At 31.9% G+C, this 25,970-nt stretch overlaps 2 protein-coding genes across 24 annotated transcripts in view; both read left to right on the plus strand.

Annotated features, from left to right (window-relative positions):
* The window catches only part of LOC118051957 (probable disease resistance protein At4g27220), a 35,300-nt gene that overhangs the window by 4,665 nt on the left and 4,665 nt on the right, over positions 1-25,970 (plus strand). For 5 of the 23 annotated variants that reach the window (XM_073406497.1, XM_073406495.1, XM_073406494.1 and 2 more), the window contains 2 exons: positions 809-5,006; positions 5,640-6,005. In XM_073406497.1, the coding sequence (XP_073262598.1) occupies positions 823-4,992 (4,170 nt within the window). In that variant the 5' untranslated portion in view covers positions 809-822 and the 3' untranslated portion in view covers positions 4,993-5,006; positions 5,640-6,005. Of the gene's footprint in view, positions 1-808; positions 5,007-5,639; positions 6,006-6,113; positions 6,244-6,445; positions 7,405-25,970 lie in introns of those variants that run through there. The other 18 variants (XM_073406506.1, XM_073406513.1, XM_073406514.1 and 15 more) reach the window with 18 other exon arrangements.
* Positions 10,022-25,959, plus strand: LOC140955018 (uncharacterized). Its single transcript, XM_073406518.1, has 2 exons — positions 10,022-10,026; positions 25,089-25,959. The coding sequence occupies exon 2, from the start codon at positions 25,103-25,105 to the stop codon at positions 25,826-25,828; it is 726 nt and encodes a 241-aa protein (XP_073262619.1). The 5' UTR covers positions 10,022-10,026; positions 25,089-25,102; the 3' UTR covers positions 25,829-25,959.

The raw sequence follows: 25,970 nt of genomic DNA on the forward strand, positions 1-25,970 counted from the left end.
ATTATACAGTTGTACTGTTTATCCCTTTATATTTTACTATAGATAATATTATTTATTTTCTTTAAGGTCTGTTATAAATTTAATAAAAAATAAATATTGAATCCAGTTGAGTTCATGTTTTACGTTATGGGTTTTTATTGTTATGGTTGAATATAAATTTATGGAAAAAAATATTAAACCTAGTTAAATTAATGGAATGGATTCACCTCACATGTTTTACTGTGAGTAGCACTGTATGGATTCAATATTAAACCTAGTTGAGTAGCACTGTTCACTTTGTTTTTTTTTATTTTTATGTAAAGTTTGATATAAATTTAAGGTGAAAAAAATATTTAACTTGGTTGAACTTGTTTTTTTTTTATTTTTATGTAAAGTTTGATATAAATTTAAGGTGAAAAAAATATTTAACTTGGTTGAGTTTATGATCTAGTTACAATTTTTTTTTAAGGTTTAATATAAATTTAAGGAAAAACAATATTGAATCGGTTAATATTTTTAATTTAATGTGCTAATTTTATATATAAAAAAAATCTAAAACTTTTGTTAGGGAAAACAGAGGCTTGGATTCAGTTCAATTCCCATTATGTCCCTCATTAAAACCGTTTTGATTTGTTGTTGAAAAATTAAAATTATTTCTTATTTAAACTTTTGTTTTGATTGGTCCATAAATCATTGGTTTTTTCCTTCTATTAATTGAACATACAACTTTCTGATGTTAACTCCCTCCATTAAGAGTAACTTCCTTTGAATTTCTATTTTTTAATAGGGCATCGTGTTGACATATCTTTTTCTTTTTTCTTTTCTATAGAGCCACTGATCAAAATGAGTCGACCAAATGATCCTTCTTTTTGGGAATATGTTGAAAAGATGGATGGTGGTGACATGACGTGTACGTTTTGTGGGCATTTTTTTTCCCAACGTACTTCCATTACGAGGATCAAATGGCATTTGGCAGGAGAGAAAGGGCGTGGTGTTAAAGCTTGTAAAAATGTTCCACCAGAAGTTCACGATGCAGCTTGTGAAGCAGTTGATAATAGCCCTCCAGAAAAGAAACTTAAAACTGTTGCGGGCTCAAGCAGTAACGAGGCCGCTAATGCAATTTCAGCTTCAACGCAAGAACAGAACAATGAAGGGACGCATGTAGAGATGGCACAACAAGGAGGACCTTATTTCACCGGAGAACTTGCATGGGCAAATGATTTGATTGGAGAGGCTGAACTTGTGCAGCTGGAGAGAGGTAGTTCTCATGAGAGGCCATCAATTAATCAAGCAGATGAGCCTCGAGGAGATTCATCCCGACCAACAGATGCTCAGCTCTGTTCTCCATCAGTAAACGATGATGTCAATATGAACGATGTGCAGAACATGGTTGGAGTCAGGACAGAACCAGTACTGGTTCAAGTGATGGAACGAAGCAATGCAGAACTTGACAGTTTGGCAGGGCATGCTGGGAGGATACAAGTGGGAGTTCATGGCATGGAACTAGGTGCGGAGGAAGAGAGAATTTGTCCGAACTCATCGGAAAATGGCGTGGAAAACACTGGTGATGGATCTAGTCAGCATTCCAGGAGACTCGTAATTGATGCACAAGATAATACAGGGGAAGCAACACGAAGAACAGATCTAGTGCAACAATTAGAAGGGGAAGATTGGGTTAAGATTAATGCAATCACTGCTTCATTAATGGTGGAGGAGGACGTGGAGAACAATCGTGGAAGATTAGTGCAGCCTGGCGCCGGAGCTAGCTCATCTGGAGGGGTTGCATGCAACACAAATGAGATTAAAGGAGATGCACTGCCAACGAGAAAGCTGGTGGGTCAAGCATCCAACGACCAGAAGGAGACTATCCAGTCTTTGTTGGAGCACGATAAAGTTTCAAGCATTGGCATCTATGGGATGGGCGGAGTGGGTAAGACCACATTGGTGACACACATTTATAATCAGCTTCTAGAAAGACCAGAGACTCATGTTTACTGGATTACTGTTTCACAAAATACCAGCATTCATAGATTGCAGACAAGTCTCGCAGGACAAATTGGTTTAGATCTTTCCAAGGTAGATGAGGAGCTGCATAGAGCGGTCGCGTTGAAAAAAGAATTAATGAAGAAACAGAAATGGGTTCTGATTTTAGATGATTTGTGGAAGGCTTTTGACCTACAAAAGCTGGGAGTTCCTGACCAAGTTGGAGGATGCAAGCTGATTCTTACATCTCGATTAGCAAAGGTTTGTCAACAGATGAAAACCCAACACGCCATCAAAGTGCAGCCTATTTCGGAGAGAGAAGCTTGGACTTTGTTTATTGAGAGACTTGGAGATGACATAGCACTTTCCCCAGAAGTTAAACGAATTGCTGTGGAAGTTGTAAGGGAATGTGCTGGTTTGCCATTGGGAATTATTACAATGGCAGGAAGCATGAGGGGAGTGGATGAGCTACATGAGTGGAGGAATACATTGAATAAATTGAAACAATCAAAATGTAGGGAAATGGAAGATGAGGTATTCCGGTTATTGAGGTTTAGTTATGATCAGTTAAATGATTTAGCATTAGAAAAATGTTTCTTGTACTGTGCATTGTATCCTGAAGATCATTGGATTGAAAGGGAGGAGCTGATAGGTTATTTGATAGATGAAGGAATAATTGAAGAAATGAGTAGGCAAGCAGCATTTGACGAGGGCCACACAATGCTTGATAAACTTGAAAAAGTCTCTTTATTGGAAAGATCTTGTTATAGTACAAGTGTCAAGATGCATGACTTGATTAGGGACATGACCCACCAAATACTCCAAACAAACTCTCCGGTCATGGTTGGGGGATATGATGAATTATCAGATGTGGATACGTGGAAAGAGAATCTAGTGAGAGTCTCTCTGAGGGGTTGTTATTTGAAGGAAATTCCTTCTAGTCATTCACCAAGATGTCCCAATCTTTCAACTCTATTGCTGTGTGATAATCATTATTTGCAATTTATTGCAGATTCTTTTTTCACACAATTGCATGGGCTCAAGGTTCTTGATCTGTCTCGTACAAACATCATAGAATTGCCTAGTTCTGTCTCTGAACTGGTGAGTCTCACTGCATTATTGCTTGAAAAATGTACGAATTTAAGGCATGTACCATCATTAGAAAAGCTCACAGCACTGAAGAGGCTAGATCTCTCTAATACTTTGGCACTTGAAAACATACCTGAAGGCATACAATGTCTATCCAACCTGAGGTATCTGAGGATGAATGGATGTGATGAAATAGAGTTTCCTAGTGGGATATTACCAAAACTCTCTCACCTGCAAGTCTTCATATTAGAATATGCTATTGAAGGTTGGTACTCTCCAGTAACAGTTAAAGGAGAGGAAGTAGGATGCTTGAGGGAATTGGAAAATTTGGTATGCCATTTTGAAGGTCAATCTGACTTTGTGGAGTATCTCAATTTTCGGGATAAGACTCAATCACTAAGTACATACAATATTTTCGTAGGACCACTGGATGAATATTTTGATGTAACAGTTGATGATGGCAAAAGTAAAACAGTTTGGTTGGTTAATTTGTGTAACAATGGAGATGGAGATTTTCAAGTCATGTTCCCAAATGACATTCAAGAACTGTGTATTTATAAATGTTCATGTGATGTTTCGTCTCTAATAGAGCATTCAATTAAGCTGGAGGTCATCGACATTAAGGATTGCAATAGCGTGGAGAGCTTGGTTTCATCTTCTTGGTTCTGCCCTTCTCCAACACCATCGCCATCTTATAATCATGTATTTTCTTGTCTTAAAGAGTTCAATTGCTTTAGTTGTAGTAGTATGAAGAAGTTGTTCCCTCTTGTCTTGCTGCCAAACCTCGTAAACCTAGAAAGTATTTTAGTTTTTGGTTGTGAGAAAATGGAGGAGATAATAGGTGGAACAAGATCAGATGAAGAAAGCAGCAGCAGCAGCACCGAATTCAAACTCCCAAAGTTAAGATCTCTGGAATTGGAAGATTTACCAGAACTGAAAAGAATTTGTAATGCAAAATTGATTTGCGATTCTCTCCGTAAAATTGAAGTAAGGAATTGCAACAGCATGGAGATCTTGGTTCCATCTTCTTGGATTTGCCTCGTAAACCTAGAAAGCATTACAGTTGAAGGATGTACAAAAATGGAGGAGATAATAGGTGGAACAAGATCAGATGAAGAAAGCAGCAGCAGCAGCACCGAATTCAAACTCCCAAAGTTAAGATTTCTGGAATTGATAAATTTACCGGAACTGAAAAGAATTTGTAGTGCAAAATTGATTTGCGATTCTCTCCAAGAAATTGAAGTAAGGAATTGCAATAGCATGGAGTTCTTGGTTCCATCTTCTTGGATTTGCCTCGTAAACCTAGAAAGTATTTTAGTTTTTGGTTGTGAGAAAATGGAGGAGATAATAGGTGGAACAAGATCAGATGAAGAAAGCAGCAGCAGCAGCACCGAATTCAAACTCCCAAAGTTAAGATCTCTGGAATTGGAAGATTTACCAGAACTGAAAAGAATTTGTAATGCAAAATTGATTTGCGATTCTCTCCGTAAAATTGAAGTAAGGAATTGCAACAGCATGGAGATCTTGGTTCCATCTTCTTGGATTTGCCTCGTAAACCTAGAAAGCATTACAGTTGAAGGATGTACAAAAATGGAGGAGATAATAGGTGGAACAAGATCAGATGAAGAAAACGGCAGCAACAACACCGAATTCAAACTCCCAAAGTTATGGTATCTGGAATTGAAAGATTTACCAGAACTGAAAAGCATTTGTAGTGCAAAACTGATTTGCGATTCTCTCGAAACTATTTGGATAAGAAAATGTGAGAAGCTGAAGAGGATGCCAATTTGTTTTCCGTTGCTTGAAAATGGCCTGCCATCTCCTCCCCCTTCTCTTAAAGGTATCTATATAGCACCGAGAGAATGGTGGGAGTCTGTAGTGGAGTGGGATCATCCTAACGCCAAGAACATCATTTATCCCTTTGTAAGGTTTTTATGTTGAATAATGAATTACAGGTACGCACTGTTTTTAATTCCTCTCTCTAATCTCTAACTCAGTCTCTGAATCTGCCTTCAATTTAATTACAAGTAATAAGATATTGGGGGATATGATTTAAATTTTTAAGTTGAACCAATTATTTTTTTTCTAATACATGATTTTTTTTACTGAAGCAATTCTTTTATTAATAGAAAGTTTTTTGTAATTAAAACAAACAATTAAAACATTTTTTTAATAAAAATTCAATAATTTTCAAATAAATAGAAAAAAAAAATTATTTCTTCAATCTAAATTATATTGTCTTACAATATAATATAATATTGAATCACAGGTAATTCCTCTCTTTCTCTCCCAATCTTAATTGAATCATTAGCCTCAAACCACATCCACTTATTAATGATTGCTGTGTGTTTATATTAAATTTGATCCACAAGTTTGATTAGCCTAAAACTTCCTTCTTTACCTTTTGAGACACTAATTAAATATTATCTAAAATTTCTTTTATTTTCCAATTAAAAATTTTAATTTGGGGTCAACAATATTTATGTGGGACTGGATAACTCTTGTCTTTTTAAAGACTATATTTTAAATGAGAATTTAATTAGCTATAAAGTTTGCGCCTTTTAATAATTTTATGTTCTTTTTTGTAGATAATTTGACAGCCGGTGAAGGATTACAAGCCGCTTATTTAATAAAGATTTGCAAGAAAGCGTATTGTCTCTTTTGGATTCCGTGCCATCAAATATCGATCGTTGATCAATATCTTGCTGCAAAGAGCTTGTTTGCTTGACATTCTTTCGAGATCGATGGTTATGATGGATTTGGAAGGATTCCTTCTGGCAGACCTGTGAGTAGTTTTGGTATTGTTTTTGTTTCAGCTCAGCTGGTTAATATGGAAGATAGTTCCCTTGACCTGCAGAATGTTTGTTGTTTTGTTTCCTTGACCTGCAGGACCCTTTTATAAATAAACATCATGGAAATAGTAACATAATCTGACCAGCCAACCAGTGTAAAAGGTGAATAATTTCTACCTCTTTACAGTGGAATAATAAAACTTGTTTTTTGACCATGAAAATAGTAACATAAACTCCAAAATGTTTCTTTTATGTTAATTGTGTGATCAGAAGTGCTCCCTCTTGCTTTAGTTTCGTCTTGCTAATTGCCTCTTCAAATGCTATTGACGGTCCAGATGTAAGGGCAGAGTTTGAGAAAGCAGGCATCAACACCCACTTCATTCCCTTTATTAGGAAGCAAGTAATTTTCGACTAATCTTCATTTTGTTGGTGTTTCTGCTTTTCACATGTACCTGTTGTAGAAACTTTGGAGTTCAGGATCCTCAACGGTTTCCAGAAATAAATAAATTGATCTTTCTCAGTTTTTATAATCCATGCCTTATGGAATTCGTACTAGATTGACCCTCAACCTTGAATTCGTTGTTTTTTGTTTTTAAATTTAGCAGACAAGTGCCTAAAGATGTCCAAGATGCAGCCCTTGCAGCAATTGATGGTCCTTCAGAAAAGGAAAAAAAAAAAAAAACGTAAAACTGTAGCAGGCTCAAGCAATGACGAGGTCACGAATGCAATTTCAGCTTCTGCGCAAGAACAGAACAATGAAGATGTTCTTTCCTTTGGAGCGTCTGGACATTGGTTGAGTAGCATCACTGATGAAGAGATTGAACTTCTGATAGGTAGCTTTCATGAGAGGCCATCAATTAATCAAGCTGAGGAACCTCGAGGAGATTCATCCCTGCCAACGGATCCATTGTGTCTTGGCCATGGAAGATATTATGATGAACTATGTATGGCTTTAGCCATTAGTGCTAGAGGTTGGAGAGGAGGATGTTATGTGTGGTCCCGCAGCAAGTGATGATAGACCACCACATTAATTAAAGGAGAGGCAGTTGGCTGCCTCTCTTAATTAAAAATGACGCAGCTGCCACTGTAGACGCAGGAGTGAAAAAAACAGAAGAGAGGAGAAGAAAACCGGGAGAAAGAAAGGAAAAAGAGCCAGCAGAACAGCCCGTGCTCTTCCTTTGATTCCCAGCTCGTTCACCGTTGGATTGGGCTGAAATTTTGACAAACGCTTCTAGACACATTTCTCTTCATTTTGGACGGTTGGATCGAAGAATGGTGTCGGGTAAGCTGGCCGTTTTGACAGAAAACAGGGCTGTCAGTATTGTGAGTTTTTCTCCAATAATTCTCTTGTAATCTTGTTGTAATCCAAGAATAAGTTATTCTTGATGATGTATATGTTGAATTCCTTGGTTGAATCCAAGGAAGAACAGTTGTGAACCTATTATTTGTTAATAGTGGAAGTTTTTAGGTGGACTACGGTCCCGTGGTTTTTCCCGCATCGGGTTTTCCACGTAAAAATCTTGGTGTTGATTGTATGATTATTTGCTTGGTTATTGTTTGATTCTGTTTTTATTGGACAAAGAGGGAAAGAATTGGGACTTGTGAATTGTATTCCGCTAAATTGGTATCCACTTGTTCCTAGTTTTCTCAACAGAGGAGGGAAATGCGTTTTGATGTATGGTTTTTTGTGAAGATGAAGACTACCATAAAACATGAAAACTTGACTGCCTTTTAGCTTCTTTTTTTCTTGTACAAAGTTTCTTGAGCAAACTGGGCATGTACAAATTTATGGTCCTAAATTTATGTTGTGCTCACAAATTTATGGTCATATATGGTCATGATGGCATCGATCAATATCATCTGGTTTCTTTAGTGGCTGTAATTAATGGCTTTGAGCCTATGTACTATGTATAAAATATATAGCTTGGTTATGAAGCTGCTTTCTTATCACCAGAACCCCTAAGATATCCCATATTCTGGGTTCCCATGATGTTTAAGAAATCTTATGTCTTGAGGCTCCCATCTTTTCTTCTCTGTTTTCATGCTTCTTGGCATCTGGGCTTGTTTTAAATGTCAAGGCATTCTTTCTTCTTCTTTTTTCAAAATATTGTGTTAATACATGTATTGTGCATTGTAATTATAAAAATACTATCTAATTATCGAATTATAAATTATTATTATTATTTTATATATTTGCTTAACCAAAACAAGTTCATAAATGTAATTATTCTTATTAAATACAAGTAATGGATCTGTTCATTTTTTAACAATCTAAAATTACATTCGTTCTATACATAATTAATATACTTCATTAATATTAAGTCAAACAAAAAAAATCAATAAAAAAAAATATAATATCATATATTATAAAACTAAATATAATGACTTCTCATCTCGAAGATATAGAAAAATCAACTCCAGAGTTGTCGAGGGATAAGCAAATTATTGAGAATACCGTAAATAACAACCGATGAAAAAATTGAATATGATAAAATTGAATACGATGTTCAAAGATTTACTCAAAACAAATTCTCTTGCAATACAAGAATATTATATCATAGCTTCTTAATATACTAAAAAAAGCTTTAAATAAACTCAGAGAATATTAGGTTTAAGGAAGTGATCTAAGCATGTTCGAAGTGAGGAATGGATTCATGTGTGAGTCTAGACCAAAAGCCTAGTGCTTAACACAGGTGCTTGGACCCAAGGCACCAGGCCACGGGCCTAGTTCCTGTTTTGAGCCCAAGTTGGAGCCCTATGCCTTTTTGTGCCCAGGCTAAGCCTGGACAGGTGATGTTTTGGGCTTGGCATGAATAAATCCTTATCCATCAATAAGGTAATTCCTTGGCCTTCAATATAATATAATAGATATTGAATTAATTACAGGTAATTCCTCTCTTTCTCTCACAATCTTAATTTAATTTAAATGAATTATTAGCCTCAACCACATCCACTTAATGACTGCTGTGTGTTTATATTAAATTTGACCCAATCATTAGTTCGATTAATTAACCTAACTCTTGTTGCATTGAGCTTGATTGCTTGGCTTAACATGGGGAGCAGAAGAGAAGGATAACAGGGGAGGAGGAGAAGAAGGAAACAGAGAGTTGAGAGAAGAAACGATTCTGTTAATTTCTTGCATGCCCTCAACGTAATCCTGCTAGCAACCCCAACATGCATTACACGATTTATTCTTTTGTTAACTAACTCTAACTGACTCTAACAACTTCCTAAAACATGTCCATGCATCTGCCAGCTAATCATTGAACCTCCACTAACCGTAACTATATCAGCTGTAACACTTAAAACACAGATTGATGATTATGAGCAATAATTTTCGACGGTCCAGATGTGATTGAAAGGAAGAAGTTGATTATGTCGTGTATTATTTCCTGAAGATCATGTGATTGAAAGGAAGGAGGGACTAATGCAAGGAATGAGGAGCAGGCAAGCAACAATTGACGATGGCCACATGATGCAAGAGAACTCTCAAGGAAATAATGTACGACATAATCAACCAAGGTGAGAGTTTCTCTAGTATAAAACCAAATTATGGATGTATCATGCAATGTGATTATACAAATACTATGTATTATAAATTATTATTATATTATATATTTATTTAACCAAAACAAGTTCATGAATGTAATTATTCTTATTAAATACAAGTTATGGATCTATTATTTTTTAAAAAAAATTAAAATTACATTTATTCTATATATAATTAATATACTTCATGACTACCAAGGACTGAAATAAAAGCCCTAAAGAGGTCTCTTTAAGGATTGTATTACCATGCCAAGAATGCCGGCTCTGCCTCTCAGCACCATCCGAGTGCTCCATGCCCTGGCCTTAGCCTAGCCAGATCAATTTGCTAAGCTTTTAAATAAAGTTATTGAACTTGGTCTGTCACCACTTGATTCAAAGCTCTGTTACTGAAAACACAAAGAACAAAAAAACAAAAAGATTTTGATTCACCTCCATTATTGTTTTCTCTTGAACCGTTCTTCTCTCTGTGCTATTATTGTAACAATCTCTTCCACATCGCATCTCATTCCACCATTCTCTGTTCCCAGCAAATTATTTCTTAAAACCATATACTATTCTCTTGCCTGTGCTTTCTGCTCTTTTTTTCTGAATACTGCTTAAGCAAAGCAGCTCTTGCAGGAGATCTTGAATCCAGGTAAAGTTATTATACTTCATCTTCTTCGTCTTGTTGGTGTTTCTCTTTTTCACCTGCAACTACTGCTTGAATCTTTTTAAGTAAAGGACAGGTTGTAGAAATTTTATTTAGAAACATTGGAGTTAGGATCATCAGTAGTTTCTATAAATAAATCAATATCTTTCTTACTTCTTATAATCCATACCTTATGGTCAAGGGCGGAGCTGTGCTGAGGGCTAGGGTGGTCTCTAGCCCAGGGTAAAATTTTATCATTATTTTTTTTGACAAGTTTATATAAAAATAAATTTTTTAATTTTTAATTAAGTTATCAAAATTTTTTACAAATTTGCGTAGAGCCTTGTAATATAATACTTTAACTTGGATTAAAATTTCAGAATTTTTAAAGAAATTTAGAAATTTAATGAAAAATCATAATTTGACTAGTTTTACATTATTGAACGTAAATTTTCAATCCGACTATTAAATTGAGCTGAAATTTTACAAGGGATCTTAAAATATATTGAATAAAATCTGGTTAAAATTTTAGAATGAACAGAGCTTGGTAATGCTAACAAAAAAAAAATTGTCAAATAAAAGCAAAACAACTCATTAAGGTAAAATAATTATTTGCCATTAAAAAATAAAACAAATAAGCTCTTCCTTTTTTATATATGTTGCTGACTGAAAAGAAGCAGAATAGAAAAGAAAAGAAAAGAAAAAGGCAAGAGAGAAAGAGAGAGAAGAAAGGGAAAACATAAAAAAAATCCAAGGAAAAAAAATAGAAAAAGTAAGAGAATAACCTTATAAATTTACAAAGTATAACTTATAAAACTCTAATCTAAAGAAGAATCAAGTGAAAAAAGGATGAATTGAGAGAGGGAAAGAAATTAATTATTTTGTTTTTCAGTTAACATGAGATTATTATTTTATCTTGGTTGAGGGGTTATTATAATATCGATTCAGATTTGATTATAAATTAATTATATTTCATAAAACATCGAATGATGTAACTTCAATAGTGAGTTTCTTTTTACTTTAATTTTATGTATTTTTAATTTTTTTTAATATTTTATGTAATGTATTTGAATTAAAACTGTAATGTTAACTTTAAAAATTTATATACATGAATTAATAGTTATTTTTTAAAAAATTATATATTTATTTAATAGCCCAGGACATGAAAAATTCCTGGCTCCGCCCTTGCTTATGGTGTTCATAATAAATTGACAGGCCGTGGTGTTAAGATTTGTAAACATGTTCCAGAAGAAGTTCAAGATGCAGCCCGTGCAGCAATTGATGGCCCTCCAGTAAAAAAACTTAAGACTGTAGCAGGCTCAAGCAATAACGAGGTCGCTAATGCAATTTCAGCTTCTGCGCAAGAACAAAACAATGAAGTGATGGCACAACAAGGAGATGCTCTTTCCCTTGAAGCGCTCGAATATTGGATAGCTAGCTTCACTGTTGAAGAGATTGATCGCAAAAATTATGCTTAGAGATGTTAGACTACATGATACATAGTCTATTTTTGGAAAAGGGATCTTTGACCTGTTGTTGCATGCCGGCTTCTCAGATGGTCCTGTTTTTAAATTTAGCAATTTAGCAATTTAGCTTTTCTTAATTATACAATTTGCTTTTGGTAGTGGGAATGGGAATGGGAGAGTTCGTGGGCGGCTAGGGCCGAATGATCACTGCTGCCTTTTTTGGTGGTGTCCACTACACTGTTTAACGAGGTCACTAATGCAGTTTCAGCTTGAACAAAACATATTCAATTCAAGAAAAATAATAAAATGTGAATCCAGGAAGATAAGACAGAGGACGTTCTCATTGTTGAGAAGATTTTCAATAACGATGGCAATCGTTAATTTTGTTGTGTGCGCTATAGAAAAAGCTAATGATGGATGAATCAGAGGTGAGAAAATCACTATACACCCAGTAGAGCATAAAATACTATTGATGCTGTTAAAATAAACAACAACCATAACTAGAGGTGAAAAAAAACTGAAAACTAACTAAACTGAAAAAATTGTAAAATAGATAATTGAAAAAATCAAACTATAAAAAAAACTGATTAAATTGATTAAAATTTTTAAGAAACCAACTAATTTGGTTTCGATTTTATAAGTTTGAAACCATAAAAATGAATCGAATCGAACCTAAACTGAAAAAACAGAGCCAAATTGAAAAAAACCAAGTCAAACTGGAAAAAAATTGAGTCAAACCAGAAAAAAAAACAGCCAAACCAGAACTAGTCGATTTGAACCGGTTTTTATTCTAAAATAACCGAACCAAAATTGATCAATTTAAATTAATTTTGGTTCGGTTTTATTTTTTTTAATTTTAATTTAATTATTTTTTTTAATAATAATCAAACCAAACCAAAAATAATCATTCCCAACCCTAATACTTTAACTTCCATACGTCATTTCAATTCTTTTTTTCAAAATATTAAAACCACGTCCGGAAAAAAAATACTCTCTGTGTAACTTTTGTTTTATATACTTTTTAAAAATATATTTATTTTATTTCTTAATACTTTCTATTATTTTAATATATTAATATATAAAAAATATCATTCTAATATATTTCTTTCTCCAGATCCTTTGCACAGTTTCCACGAGAACTGCGTCCACACGTTAACAAACAATTGGGTCCACTCGTTCACATTATTGAGGTCGAACAGGTTACTGCTACCAAAGTCTTCCAAGTCAAGGGATATCCATTATTGCATTTGCTCGAACCGTTCTTCTCTCTGTGCTATTACTGTAACAATCTCTTCCACATTATACCATTCTCTGTTCCCAGTAAATTATTTCTTAAGACCATATACTCTTCTCTTGCCTGTGCTTTCTGCTCTTTTTTTTCTGATTACTGCTCAGGGCAAGGCAGATCTTGGATTATGCGTGCTTACAATTTTTAAGTAGCTTAAAATATGAAAAATACTTTTTTAAAACTTAATTTTATTAATCATTATATTCTCCTTTAAATAAATTTTAAAAAAATATAATATTAAAATACATGTTTGGTAAAAATTATTATTAAAATTTATGTAAAAAAACATATATAATTGTGTTTAAAAATATGGTTGCGATTGCTTTTCAAGAATGTTTTTTACTTGGAAATGCATTAAAATAATAATTTTTTTTATTTTTTAAAAATTATTTTTAATATCAGCACATCAAAATAATTTAAAAACACCAAAAAACATTAATTTAAAGTAAAATTTTTTTTTGTAGTTGCCCAAAAATAAATAAGAAGAAATTCAATTAAAAAATATATGTAAAAACTATTTTACAAAAAATTGTGTTTCAAACTTAGTTTTTAGTAAATCTTATAATATAAAACATAATTTAATTTTATTACTAAATGCCTTATTATATTTGTTTCATTACAAACATAAAAACCAGTAGAAAACAAACGCAGTCTGAATTGGCTCCATAATCTCGAGGAGAGGATCCTTTTAATACTTGTAGATGAAATCGCCCTTATCTTTTGGCACCTGTGATTGCTAATAGGGAGGAGGGCTGGAATAAATGGTCCCAGTAAAAAGCTATAGATGCGAGTTGCAGAGACTATTTGCTAGTTTTTTAAAAAAATTAATTTTTTTAAATTAATATTTTAGTATTTTTTAAATTATTTTGATATATTAATGTTTAAAAATAATTTTTTTTAAAAAAAATATTATTTTAATACATTTTCAAATAAAAAACATTTTAAAAAAGTAAACTATTATTACAATATTAAACACTATGAGAGTGTAATAGAGGTTGTTTTTTAAAAAAAAATTTATCTAAAAATATATTAAAATTATTTTAAAAAATCATTATAATATTAGCACATCAAAACAATATAAAAAATATATTATTAATTTGAAGCTAAAAAATTTTAAAAACATAAATGGATAAAAATGTTAAATGGAGTCGGAGTCCTTAGCTCAACTACAAAAAACTACTAAGCACTGATATATATACAAACACTACTAAGAACCGATAAAAAACATTTTTGGTTTAAATACTTCAACTTAAAAGGATAAACATAGTATCTTTTTAATGTGGGATTTAAAAGCCCTTTCATATATATACTCTATATTTTTATCCCACATTGAAAAAACATAACTTTTTTCATGGGAACATAGAGTATATATACCAATGGGTTTCAAAATCCACATTGAAAAAACATGATTTTTTCATGTAAACATAGAGTATATATATGAAAGGGCTTTAAACCCCACTTTGAAAAGATACTATGTTATCCCTTTAAGTTGAAGAATTTAAACCAAAAAGGTTTTTTATCCCACATTGAAAAACCATGATTTTTTCCTTGGGAACATAGAGTATATATACTAATGGGTTTCAAATCTCACATTGAAAAAACATAACTTTTTTCATGGGAACATAGAGTATATATATGAAAGGGCTTCAAATCCCACATTGAAAAGATACTATGTTATCCCTTTAAGTTGAAGTATTTAAACCAAAAGGTTTTTTATCCCATATTGAAAAAACATGATTTTTTCCTTGGGAACATAGAGTATATATACTAATGGGTTTCAAATCCCACATTGAAAAAAACATGATTTTTTCATGTAAACATAGAGTATATATATATGAAAGGGCTTTAAACCCCACTTTGAAAAGATACTATTGTTATCATTTTAAGTTGAAATATTTAAACCAATTTTTTTTATCTCATATTTAAAAAAAAAAAAAAAAACCCGGTCTCGTCCGGGTTTGCCCGGGTCGACCCACCGGGTCGCCCGGGTTTGGCCGGGCTGTTGCCACAGCCGGTCTTTTATTAAACCCGAACCGGTCCAGTCACCGGGTCGACCGGGTCCCGGGTTGACCCGCCGGGCCGGGCCGGGTTTAATAACTATGCTAAGCAGGCATCCTGGGCTTTGCTGAGGGTTAAATAACAAGCAAACAATTGCATTAAAAATATCAACTATGTTATTTTTTACTGTATACGATGAAATATTTGAAATGATAATTAAAAACTAGATTGGTATATTAAAATAAATTAATTGACAACTATAATAGTTAATAAATTAAAAAACAATAAATTGACGTCACTTGTTTGACTAAGTGGGCACACTAAAAAATCTGTCTCACTCAAATAGTAATCTGGGTTTTTTTAAAAAAACACCTTCATCATTATAGATTTATCTAACCATAGTTTAAATATGAAAACAAATACTGTCAAAGAACTAAAAAGAATTGAGGGAGTAAAATAAAAAATAAAAACAATAAATTATATCAACCTAAATTAACATGTAAAATATACTATACATGTAATGGATACAACCATAATAAGTTAACCCAATTAATGATTTGTCCTCCTTTTATTCTCTTCCCAGTTGGACTTTTATTGGATCTTAATTGATCAAAAATCAAATTAATTCTAGATGCAAATAAAAGAGTTATAAAATAATTTAAACAAAAACTTTAAAAATAAAAGTAGAGGGTTAAAGTATATTTTTGACATCAACTTTAAAAACATAATCCATTTTCAATGTTTTTAAAAACACTTTCATGACCCGGTGACTGGATCGATCCTGGTTTATTAAAAAACCAGCCAGTACAATAACCCGGTAAAAACCGGTCGACCTGGGCGGCCTAGTCGAACCCGGACAAGACACACACACCATGGCAGTTATCACCCGCCGAAATCTCTTATTTTCCACCTCTTGCTCCATACAATGGAACACAAGCATCCACAGACTTCACTAAGCAGTTTCGGAGTCCAGTAAAAAAGTTGACACTCGTTTGTTCTTTACCATATCTGTCAACCTCCTTAAGAGTTCGTTAGCTTTTACGTGGTTGGATGGGAATTTTGACCTAAGGATCCTTCAAGATATAATCTTGTTGATCCATCTGAGAAGACTACAGTTGGAGTTCCTCGCAACGATCAGATTCAGAGCAGATATTATTGTTTATTTTTAAAATTAACCGGAATTAACTCATAAAATTTAAATCACCGGGTCAATCCTAGGCAGGTCTAATAACTATGCAATTGGTGCTGACCATAATACTTTCACTTTCTTCGCGTCGCGTCGCCCGGGAAAAAATACTCAAGAATTCATCCATGTGTAACTTTTGTTTTTATATACTTTTAAAAAATATATTTATTTTATTTCTTAAAACTTTTTATTATTTTAATATATTAATATCAAAAATAAAAAAATTATTCTAATTTATTTTTAAATAAAAAAACATATTTTTTAAATATCAAACTGTTATTTTCCTTCTCTAGATTCTGTGCAAAGTTTCCACAACAACTGGGTCCACACGTTAACATTATTGAGGTCGAACAGGTACAGATCCCAAAAGTCTTCCAAGCTATTGTTGACCAATGTATTGAAAACACAAAAAAAGAAAAAGATCGAACAGGGATTTTGCTTCAACTGCTCAATTTTGGAAACCATTCTTTGCAAAGACACAGTCAAGCATATTTGGGATTAATTATAGATTATATTTGAAAAAGAAATATCAAGGTACAATAAGGGCTAATGGGCAGCAGTTTCAAAACACTTCGTTCAGAGTTTGAAATGCTTAGAATGAAATCAGGAGAAATTATAGATTATTTTTCAAGAACGATGAAAATAGTTAATAAAATGTGAATCCAGGAAGATAAGACAGAGGACGTTCTCATTTGTTGAGAAGATTTTCAATAACGATGGCAATCGTTAATTTTGTTGCGTGTGCTATAGAAAAAGCTAATGATGGATGAATCAGAGGTGAGAAAATCACTATACACCCAGTAGAGCATACAGAGATCGAGGTAGTCAATACTATTGATGCTGTTAAAAAAAACAACAACCATAATTAGAGGCGAAAAAAACTTGAAAACTAATTAAACTGAAAAAATTGTAAAATAGATAATTGAAAAAAATCAAACTATAAAAAAACTGATTAAATCGATTAAAATTTTTAAAAAATTAATTAGTTCGGTTTCGATTTTATAAACCTGAAACCATAAAAATGAATCGAACCGAACCCAAACTGAAAAAACCGAGCCAGATTGAAAAAAACCAAGTCAAACTGGAAAAAATTAAGTCAAACTAGAAAAAAAGCCAGCCAAACCGGAAACCAATCGATTTTGAAACGGTTTTTATTCTAAAAATAACCAAATCAAAACTAGTCAGTTTGAACTGGTTTCAGTTCAATTTTTTTTTTAAGTTCAGTTTAATTTTTTTTTAATAAAATAAAACGAAAAATAATGACTCCTAAAATAATCAGTCCTAACCCTAATACTTTAACTTCCATTACGTCACTTCAATTCTTTTTTCAAAATATTAAAACCACGTCCGGAAAAAAATATTTTTGTTTTTTATATATATTTTTTAAAAATATATTTATTTATATTTCTTAATACTTTCTATTATTTACTATATTAATATATAAAAAAAATCATTCTAATATATTTCTTTTCTCAGATCCTTTGCACAGTTTCCACGAGAACTGGGTCCACACGTTAACAAATAATTGGCGTTCCGCGCGTTCACATTAACAGGTTACTGCTACCTAAGTCTCCTAGTCAAGGGATATCAGCTGCTCTTTCTTAAAAAATTAGGTAGAAACTAATTAATTAGTTGTTCAACCTTCGTTTTGCTGCCAGCGACTCAAAGAAAAGTTTATGTATATATATAGATGTCAGGTCTCGCCCGGGTTTGACCGGTTTGCTCGGGTCACAGGTTAACCTACCGGATCGACCAGGTTTGACCGGTTTTTTGTGGCAAACCGGTTTTTAGCCTTACCCAAACCGGTCTAGCCATTGGGTTGACTGGTTCCCGGGTCGATCCGTCGGGCCGGTCCGGGTTTAATAATTTGTGGTCAATACTATTTGGTGCTTATAAAAAAATGACAAACCATAATTAAATAATTAAAAAAGATTGATTAAATTAATTAAAAATTTTTCAAAAATCAAACTAGTTTCGATTTCAATTTTATAAAGCCTGAAACCGAAAAAACGAACCGAACTGCACCCAAACTGAAAAAATCGAGCCAAATCGGAAAAAAATCAAGCCGAACTGGAAAAAATCGAGTCAAACCGGAAAAAAAAAAGCCAGCCAAACTAGAAACTAGTCAGTTGAACCGTTTTTTTATTCTAAAATAACTGAACTAAAATCTGATCAGTTTGAACCGATTTTTTTATTTAAACCGATTTTATTAAGTATTTAAACTACTAAACTACATAGTTATTAAACCCGGCCCGGTTTCCCAGCGGGTCAACCCGGGACCCGGTCCGACCCCGGTGGCTGGACCGGTTCGGGTTTAATAAAAGCGGACCGGCTCTGTGGCAACAGCCCGGCCAAACCCGGTGGCGACCCGGTGGGTCGACCCGGGACCCGGGCGACCCGGGCAAACCCGGACGAGACCCCCAGGTTTTTTTTTTTTTTTTTAAATATGAGATAAAAAAAAATTGGTTTAAATATTTTCAACTTAAAATGATACATAGTATCTTTTCAAAGTGGGGGTTTAAAGCCCTTTCAATATATATACTCTATGTTTACATGAAAAAATCATGTTTTTTTCAATGTGGGATTTGAAACCCATTGGTTATATATCTCTATGTTATCCCATGAAAATAAGTTATGTTTTTTTCATGTGGGATAAAAAACTATAGAGTATATATATGAAAGGGCTTAAATCCCACATTGAAAATGATACTATGTATCCTTTTAAGTTGAAGTATTTAAACCAAAAATGTTTTTTATCCCACATTGAAAAAACATGATTTTTTTCATTGGGAACATAGAGTATCATATATACCAATGAGTTTCAAATCCCACATTGAAAAAACATGAATTTTTTTTCATGTAAACATATGAGTATATATATGAAAGGGCTTTAAACCCCACTTTGAAAAGATACTATGTTATCCCTTTAAGTTGAAGTATTTAAACCAATAAAAGGTTTTTTTATCCCACATTGAAAAAACATGATTTTTTCATGTAAACATAGAGTATATATATGAAAGCGGCTTTTTCAAACCCCACACTTTGAAAAGATACTATGTTATCTTTTTTTAAGTGAAATATTTAAATCAATTTTTTTATCCCCATATTTTAACATGAATTTTTTTCATATAATAATAATTATTTTTTTTTAATCAACCCAGGATTAATCCGGGTTGACCCGGGTTTAACCCGCGGTTGACCCATTGAAACCCGAGACCCGGCCCCTTGGCCGGGTCAACCCCCGGGCCGGGTTTAATAACTAATGATTTTAAAATTCGATTATATTTTTAAAAAAAATTTAAGTTCGATTTTTTTTTTAATAAAAAATCAAACGCCTAACCTAAAATAATCATCCTAACTCCTAATACTTTAACTTCCATACGTCATTTCAATTCTTTTTCCAAAATATTAAAACCAACGTCGGAAAAAAAATACTCTCTTGTAACTTTGTTTTTTATTTACTTTTTAAAAATATATTTTATTTTATTTCTTAATACTTTTTATTATTTTAATATATTAATATATATAAAAAATCATTCTAATATATTTCTTTCTCCAGATCCTTGCAACAGTTTCCACGAGAACTGCGTCCACACGTTAACAAAAAACAATTGGGATCCACTCGTTTCACATTATTGAGGTCGAACAGGTTTACTGCTACAAAGTCTTCCAAGTCAAGGGATATCCATTATTGCATTTGCTCGATACCGTTCTTTCTCTCTGTGCTATTACTGTACAATCTCTTCCCACATTATACCATTCTCTGTTCCCAGTAAATTATTTTTCTTAAGACCATATGACTTCTTTCTTGCCTGTGCTTTCTGCTCTTTTTTTCTGATTACTGCTCAGGGCAAGGCAGATCTTGAAATCCAGGTTGGTGTTCCTGTTTTTCTCCTGCAACTATTGCTTTTGAATCTTTTTTTTAAAGTAAGGGACAGGTTTGTAGTATAGATAACAATTGAACAAGGTGAATAATAATAGTTTTTTTTCTCTCAGATCCCTGTTCTTTGCTGGTTGCCCTTAAGCGAACCGGTAACCAGATTACTTGAAGAACCTCATTTTTTTCTGCCAGAAACATTCAGGTAAACTATTTATCTTTTTGTTGCTTTGATTCATTCAAGTAAAGCAGGTTATTAAATTAGGATCGTAATTTTTGCATATTATTTAATTAAGTATTTTGATCTACGGAAGTCATGATCCACCAAAATTTATTGCCTACTAATTAGTAAAAATTAATTAAATTGCTATTAATTGTGACTAAATGATCTCGATAAAATAGTGGAAGGAAAGAGCCTAAATTAAAATATCAGTATTTCATCATCTGTGGAAAAAAATAAACGTAACCTTTTTTTTTTTTTCTCCTTCCTATAAACGCCAAGGACTTTGTATTTCAAGCTTTTCTTTTAAGGAAAACTATTGTCATGATCCACCAAGTTTTTTTTTTTTTCTTTGCTTTGTCGTCTGTCTGTCTGTCTGTCTGTCTTAGTTTGTGGCAAGTTTTTCTTCTTTTGATAATATATATTGGAATAATTTTTGAACGAGCTAAAATTTATATGAAGCCCAAAGGCGCTTCATCTTAATTAATATTTCCTTTCGATTACACTTATTAATAAATCATTTTCTTGTATTTATTCCTAACTGACCCTATATTATAAAAGATTATTGAGGTATAAATATATTAGAGAGAGAGAGACTCACGTAGTGACATGTAGACATAGAATGAGGAGTTTATTCCTAACAATATAAAGATTAAAATGCGTGCTTACAATTTTTAAGAAGCTTTAAAATATGAAAAATACTTTTTAAAACTGTATTTTATCAAATCATTATATTCTCCTTAAATAAAGAAGCTTGAAATATGAAATATATTAGAATCTTAATCTCCTTTATTAATTATATCTAAATACCTTTAATTTCTAAAATGTATTTATAATAAAATTATATTTTATTAATCATTATATTTTAATTTTGTACAAATAATTCTTAATATATGAGATTGCATTAAGTTTTTTAATATGTTTGCTTTACATATAAATTATAATTTCTAATTCTAATTAAAATAAAATAAAATAAATTGAATAAAATTATTTAATATAATATTATCTCATATTTAATAAAAAATTAATTATTTATAATTAAATAGTAAACACGCAATTCAATATGTCTATTCTCTATAATGGAATAATTGAATAATAAACATTGACGTGGCGATCCTAAGCTCTTCTTTTAACATTTTTTTTATTATTCTATATTTAATTATAAAAAAAAATTTATTCTTTATATATTTCTTTCTGGGGCAGGATTCCTTTGGGGCGCAAAGGTTTCACAACACTCTTCCAGGGACTATTGGGGTGACCATTGTACTGGAAAACACAAAAAAGGAAAAAATCAAACAGAGATTTTGCTTCCCCTTCATTATTGTTTCTCCTGAACCGCTCTCTCTCTGTGCTATCTACTGTAACATCTCTGTTTCCCAGTAAATTATTTCTTAAACATATACTCTTCTCTTGCCCGGCTTTCTCTCTTTTTTTTCCGGAATACTGCTCAGGCAAGTGCTCTTGAGGACATCTTGAATCCACCCGGTAAAGTATTTTTACTTCATCTCTTCTCTTGTGGTGCTCCTGTTTTAACCTGCACTATGCTTGAATTCTTAAAGTAAAATGACAGTGTAGGATATACAATAACGGGTGAATATTTGATTTTTTACTCATAAGAAATTTTAATGTAAGAAATATTTTAGATACACAAAGGCTGCATTTATGGGAAAAGAATGGCGAATGAAAGTTAAGTCTTTACATTAATTTCAAGATTTTATTAAAAAATAATATAAAAACACCAAGGAGATCATGTGTGTGTATTTGGATAGATATTAAAATAAAATTAGTTTAGATATTAAATAAATTAACTAGAATTTCATTGTTGATTTTTCCATAAAATTTACGGATTGTATATTTAATTATATATATATATTATATATTGTTTATATTATATTAAAAATTATATTATGAATCACATAGAAAACGGTAATTGAAACCCTTAATTAAATCACAGTTTTAAGAAATAGGAATGTTAAATTAGACTATGTATTGTGTACGAGATATTGAGTTTGAATATATAAAATAGGACTTTTCTTAACATATATTTTAATGAATGTCATTTTAGTATTTGAAACTTAAAAATAATTTTAGTATATTTTGAGATGAATTGTTGCCTTTTAAAGTTTTTATGTACTAATTTTAACTTTAAGATCCCAAATAATGTTTTTGCAAGCCATAGGTTTTTATGGTGAAATTAAGATTATTTTTGTACAAAAAAAACTAATGTTAAGGAGATAATTATGATGCTTTTATGTGTTCTTACGAGATTTATAGGAAAACATATATATATTTGTTTGTTCTCATTCTCTAGCCGGAAATATAAAATATAGTGGAAAACAATGTGGTAAAATGTTTTATATAAATATTTTTAAAATATTATATGTAAGGAAACATATATATTAAATATAAGTCAAGTTGTCATTGCACATAACATAACTAATTATTGATTATCTAATAAACTAAAATTGTTTCAGTGTTTTATTATGCACTGTATTAGTACAGTCCACAATGAAATGCCGAGCGTTTTTATTTTTATTTTTATTTTTCTATTTTTTTTTTTAAGCCGTGCTGTCTTTTTTGTTTTGTTTTTGAATGTTCTTTTTTTTTGTTTCTATGCCTTCATGGTTTTTCTTTTGCTTTTCTTTGTTTTTTTTTCTTTTAATAAATTTTTTTTTTAATTAATAAAAGTTTGTTAATGTTAATTTTTTTTTACTTTAGTTATCAGAATTTCAGGACATTGATTCCTAGTTTAACATGTTAACTTGGTTTCACGAGTTAACCCGGATTTTTTTTTGCTTTTTTTCTTTTTTAATTAAATTTTTTCGTTTACTTTAGTTTGTTAATGTTAAATTTCTTTTCTATTTAGTTATCAGACTTTCATGCACATATAATCAGGTTTCATAGATTACCTGGTTTCACGGGTTAACCCTATCCATTTTTTTTTTTTTTAATAAAATTTTTTTATTTAATTAATTTGTTAAATGTTAAATTTTTTTATTTAGTTATCAGACTTTTCATGACATGGATTCTCGAGTTTAACGGGTTAACCTGGTTTGAACGAGTTAACCCAAGTTTTTTTTTTCCTTTTTTTTCTTTTTAATTAATTTTTTTTTAGTTTAGGTTTAGTCTGTTAATGTTAATTTCTTTCTATTTAGTTATCAGACTTTCAAAACACATTATTCCACAGGTTAAACTGGTTTCACAGGTTAACCCAGTAATTCTGGGTTAACTCGTCAATATTTTTTCCTATTTAGTCATCAAAACGTTTACATGACGTGAATCCCAAGTTTGACGGGTTAACCTGGTTTGAAAGGTTAATCCAGTTATTCATATTTTTTTTCTTTTTCTTCATTACTCTTTTTCTTCGTGTTGTTTTTTCTCTTTGTTTTTTTCTTTTTAATTAATCTATTTAATTATGACACTTTTATGACATGACCTTGCAGCCAGACCCACATCAAGGCTCTTGAGTTTGGTTTAGCCAGACCACTTAAACTTGAGTCATGTAAGTTTAATATTATTATTTGATATTATAAATATTACTCTTAGGTTATTAGCATTGTAGTTAGACCAAAGGCTTTTTGGGTATATCTTTGTAGAAAGACCTAACACTCTTAGATCTTAGTTTTTTTTTATATTTTATGCAAGAAAAAAATTTAACATGTGGCGTATGTCTTTGTTTCTTTTTCTTTTTTCTTTTAAGCATTTTATCGTGGATTGCACAGTGGTAGTCCACAATGAAAAAGTTGATGCCTTTAGTTTTTTTTTTTTTGGCTTTTTTCTTTGTTTTTTAATGAATTTTTTTTAATTTACTTTCTTAATATTAATTTTTTTCTATTTAATTATCAGATTTTTTATGATACAGATTCTAGATTTCATAGGTTAACCTAGTTTGACGGTTAACCCAATTAATTCAGATATAATGAATGTCAATTTAGCATTTGAAAGTAAAAACAATTTTAGTAATTTTTGAGATGAACTGTTGCTTTAAATCTTTATGTACTAATTTTAACTTTAAGAATAAAAAAATGTTTGCAAGCCACCATAGGTTTTTATGGTGAAAATTAAGATTATTCTGTACAAAAAAACTTAATGTTAAAGAGATAAATATGATGATTTTATTGCTCTTACGAAATTATTATGAAGCATATATATTAGATAACTAATCACCGATAATTTCAACAACGTGGGAAAACATTATGCAAGTCCACATGTTTTTTCCATTTTTTTCTTATTATAACTATATTAAGTATTATAATAATTTTATTACTAAAATACACTAAAAATATGTTTATTGAAAATTATACAGTTGTACTGTTTATCCCTTTATATTTTACTATAGATAATATTATTTATTTTCTTTAAGGTCTGCCCTATAAATTTAATAAAAATAAATATTGAATCCAGTTGAGTTCATGTTTTACGTTATGGCGTTTTTATTGTTATGGTTGAATATAAATTTATGGAAAAATAGTTAAACCTAGTTAAATTAATGGAATGGATTCACCTCACATGTTTTACTGTGAGTAGCACTGTTATGGATTCAATATTAAACCTAGTTGAGTAGCACTGTTCACTTTGTTTTTTTTCATTTTTATGTAAAGTTTGATATAAATTTAAGGTTGAAAAAAAATATTTAACTTGGTTGAGTTTATGATCTAGTTACAATTTTTTTAAGGTTTAATATAAATTAAGGAAAACAATATTGAATCGGTTAATATTTTTAATTTAATGTGCTAATTTTATATATAAAAAAAATTCTAAAAATCTTTGTTAGGAAACAGAGGCTTGGATTCAGTTCAATTCCCATTATGTCCCTCATTAAACCGTTTTGATTTGTTGTTGAAAAATTAAAATTATTTCTTATTTTAAACTTTTGTTTTGATTGGTCCATAAATCATTGGTTTTTTCCTTCTATTAATTGAACATACAACTTTCTGATGTTAACTCCCTCCATTAAGAGTAACTTTCCTTTGAATTTCTATTTTTAATAGGGCATCGTGTTGACATATCTTTTTCTTTTTTCTTTTCTATAGAGCCACTGATCAAAATGAGTCGACCAAATGATCCTTCTTTTTGGGAATATGTTGAAAAGATGGATGGTGGTGACATGACGTGTACGTTTTGTGGGCATTTTTTTTCCCAACGTACTTCCATTACGAGGATCAAATGGCATTTGGCAGGAGAGAAAGGGCGTGGTGTTAAAGCTTGTAAAAATGTTCCACCAGAAGTTCACGATGCAGCTTGTGAAGCAGTTGATAATAGCCCTCCAGAAAAGAAACTTAAAACTGTTGCGGGCTCAAGCAGTAACGAGGCCGCTAATGCAATTTCAGCTTCAACGCAAGAACAGAACAATGAAGGGACGCATGTAGAGATGGCACAACAAGGAGGACCTTATTTCACCGGAGAACTTGCATGGGCAAATGATTTGATTGGAGAGGCTGAACTTGTGCAGCTGGAGAGAGGTAGTTCTCATGAGAGGCCATCAATTAATCAAGCAGATGAGCCTCGAGGAGATTCATCCCGACCAACAGATGCTCAGCTCTGTTCTCCATCAGTAAACGATGATGTCAATATGAACGATGTGCAGAACATGGTTGGAGTCAGGACAGAACCAGTACTGGTTCAAGTGATGGAACGAAGCAATGCAGAACTTGACAGTTTGGCAGGGCATGCTGGGAGGATACAAGTGGGAGTTCATGGCATGGAACTAGGTGCGGAGGAAGAGAGAATTTGTCCGAACTTCATCGGAAAATGGCGTGGAAAACACTGGTGATGGATCTAGTCAGCATTCCAGGAGACTCGTAATTGATGCACAAGATAATACAGGGGAAGCAACACGAAGAACAGATCTAGTGCAACAATTAGAAGGGGAAGATTGGGTTAAGATTAATGCAATCCACTGCTTCATTAATGGT

This window comes from Populus alba, chromosome 19 (genome assembly GCF_005239225.2).
Source record: "Populus alba chromosome 19, ASM523922v2, whole genome shotgun sequence".
Lineage (NCBI taxonomy): Eukaryota > Viridiplantae > Streptophyta > Magnoliopsida > Malpighiales > Salicaceae > Populus > Populus alba.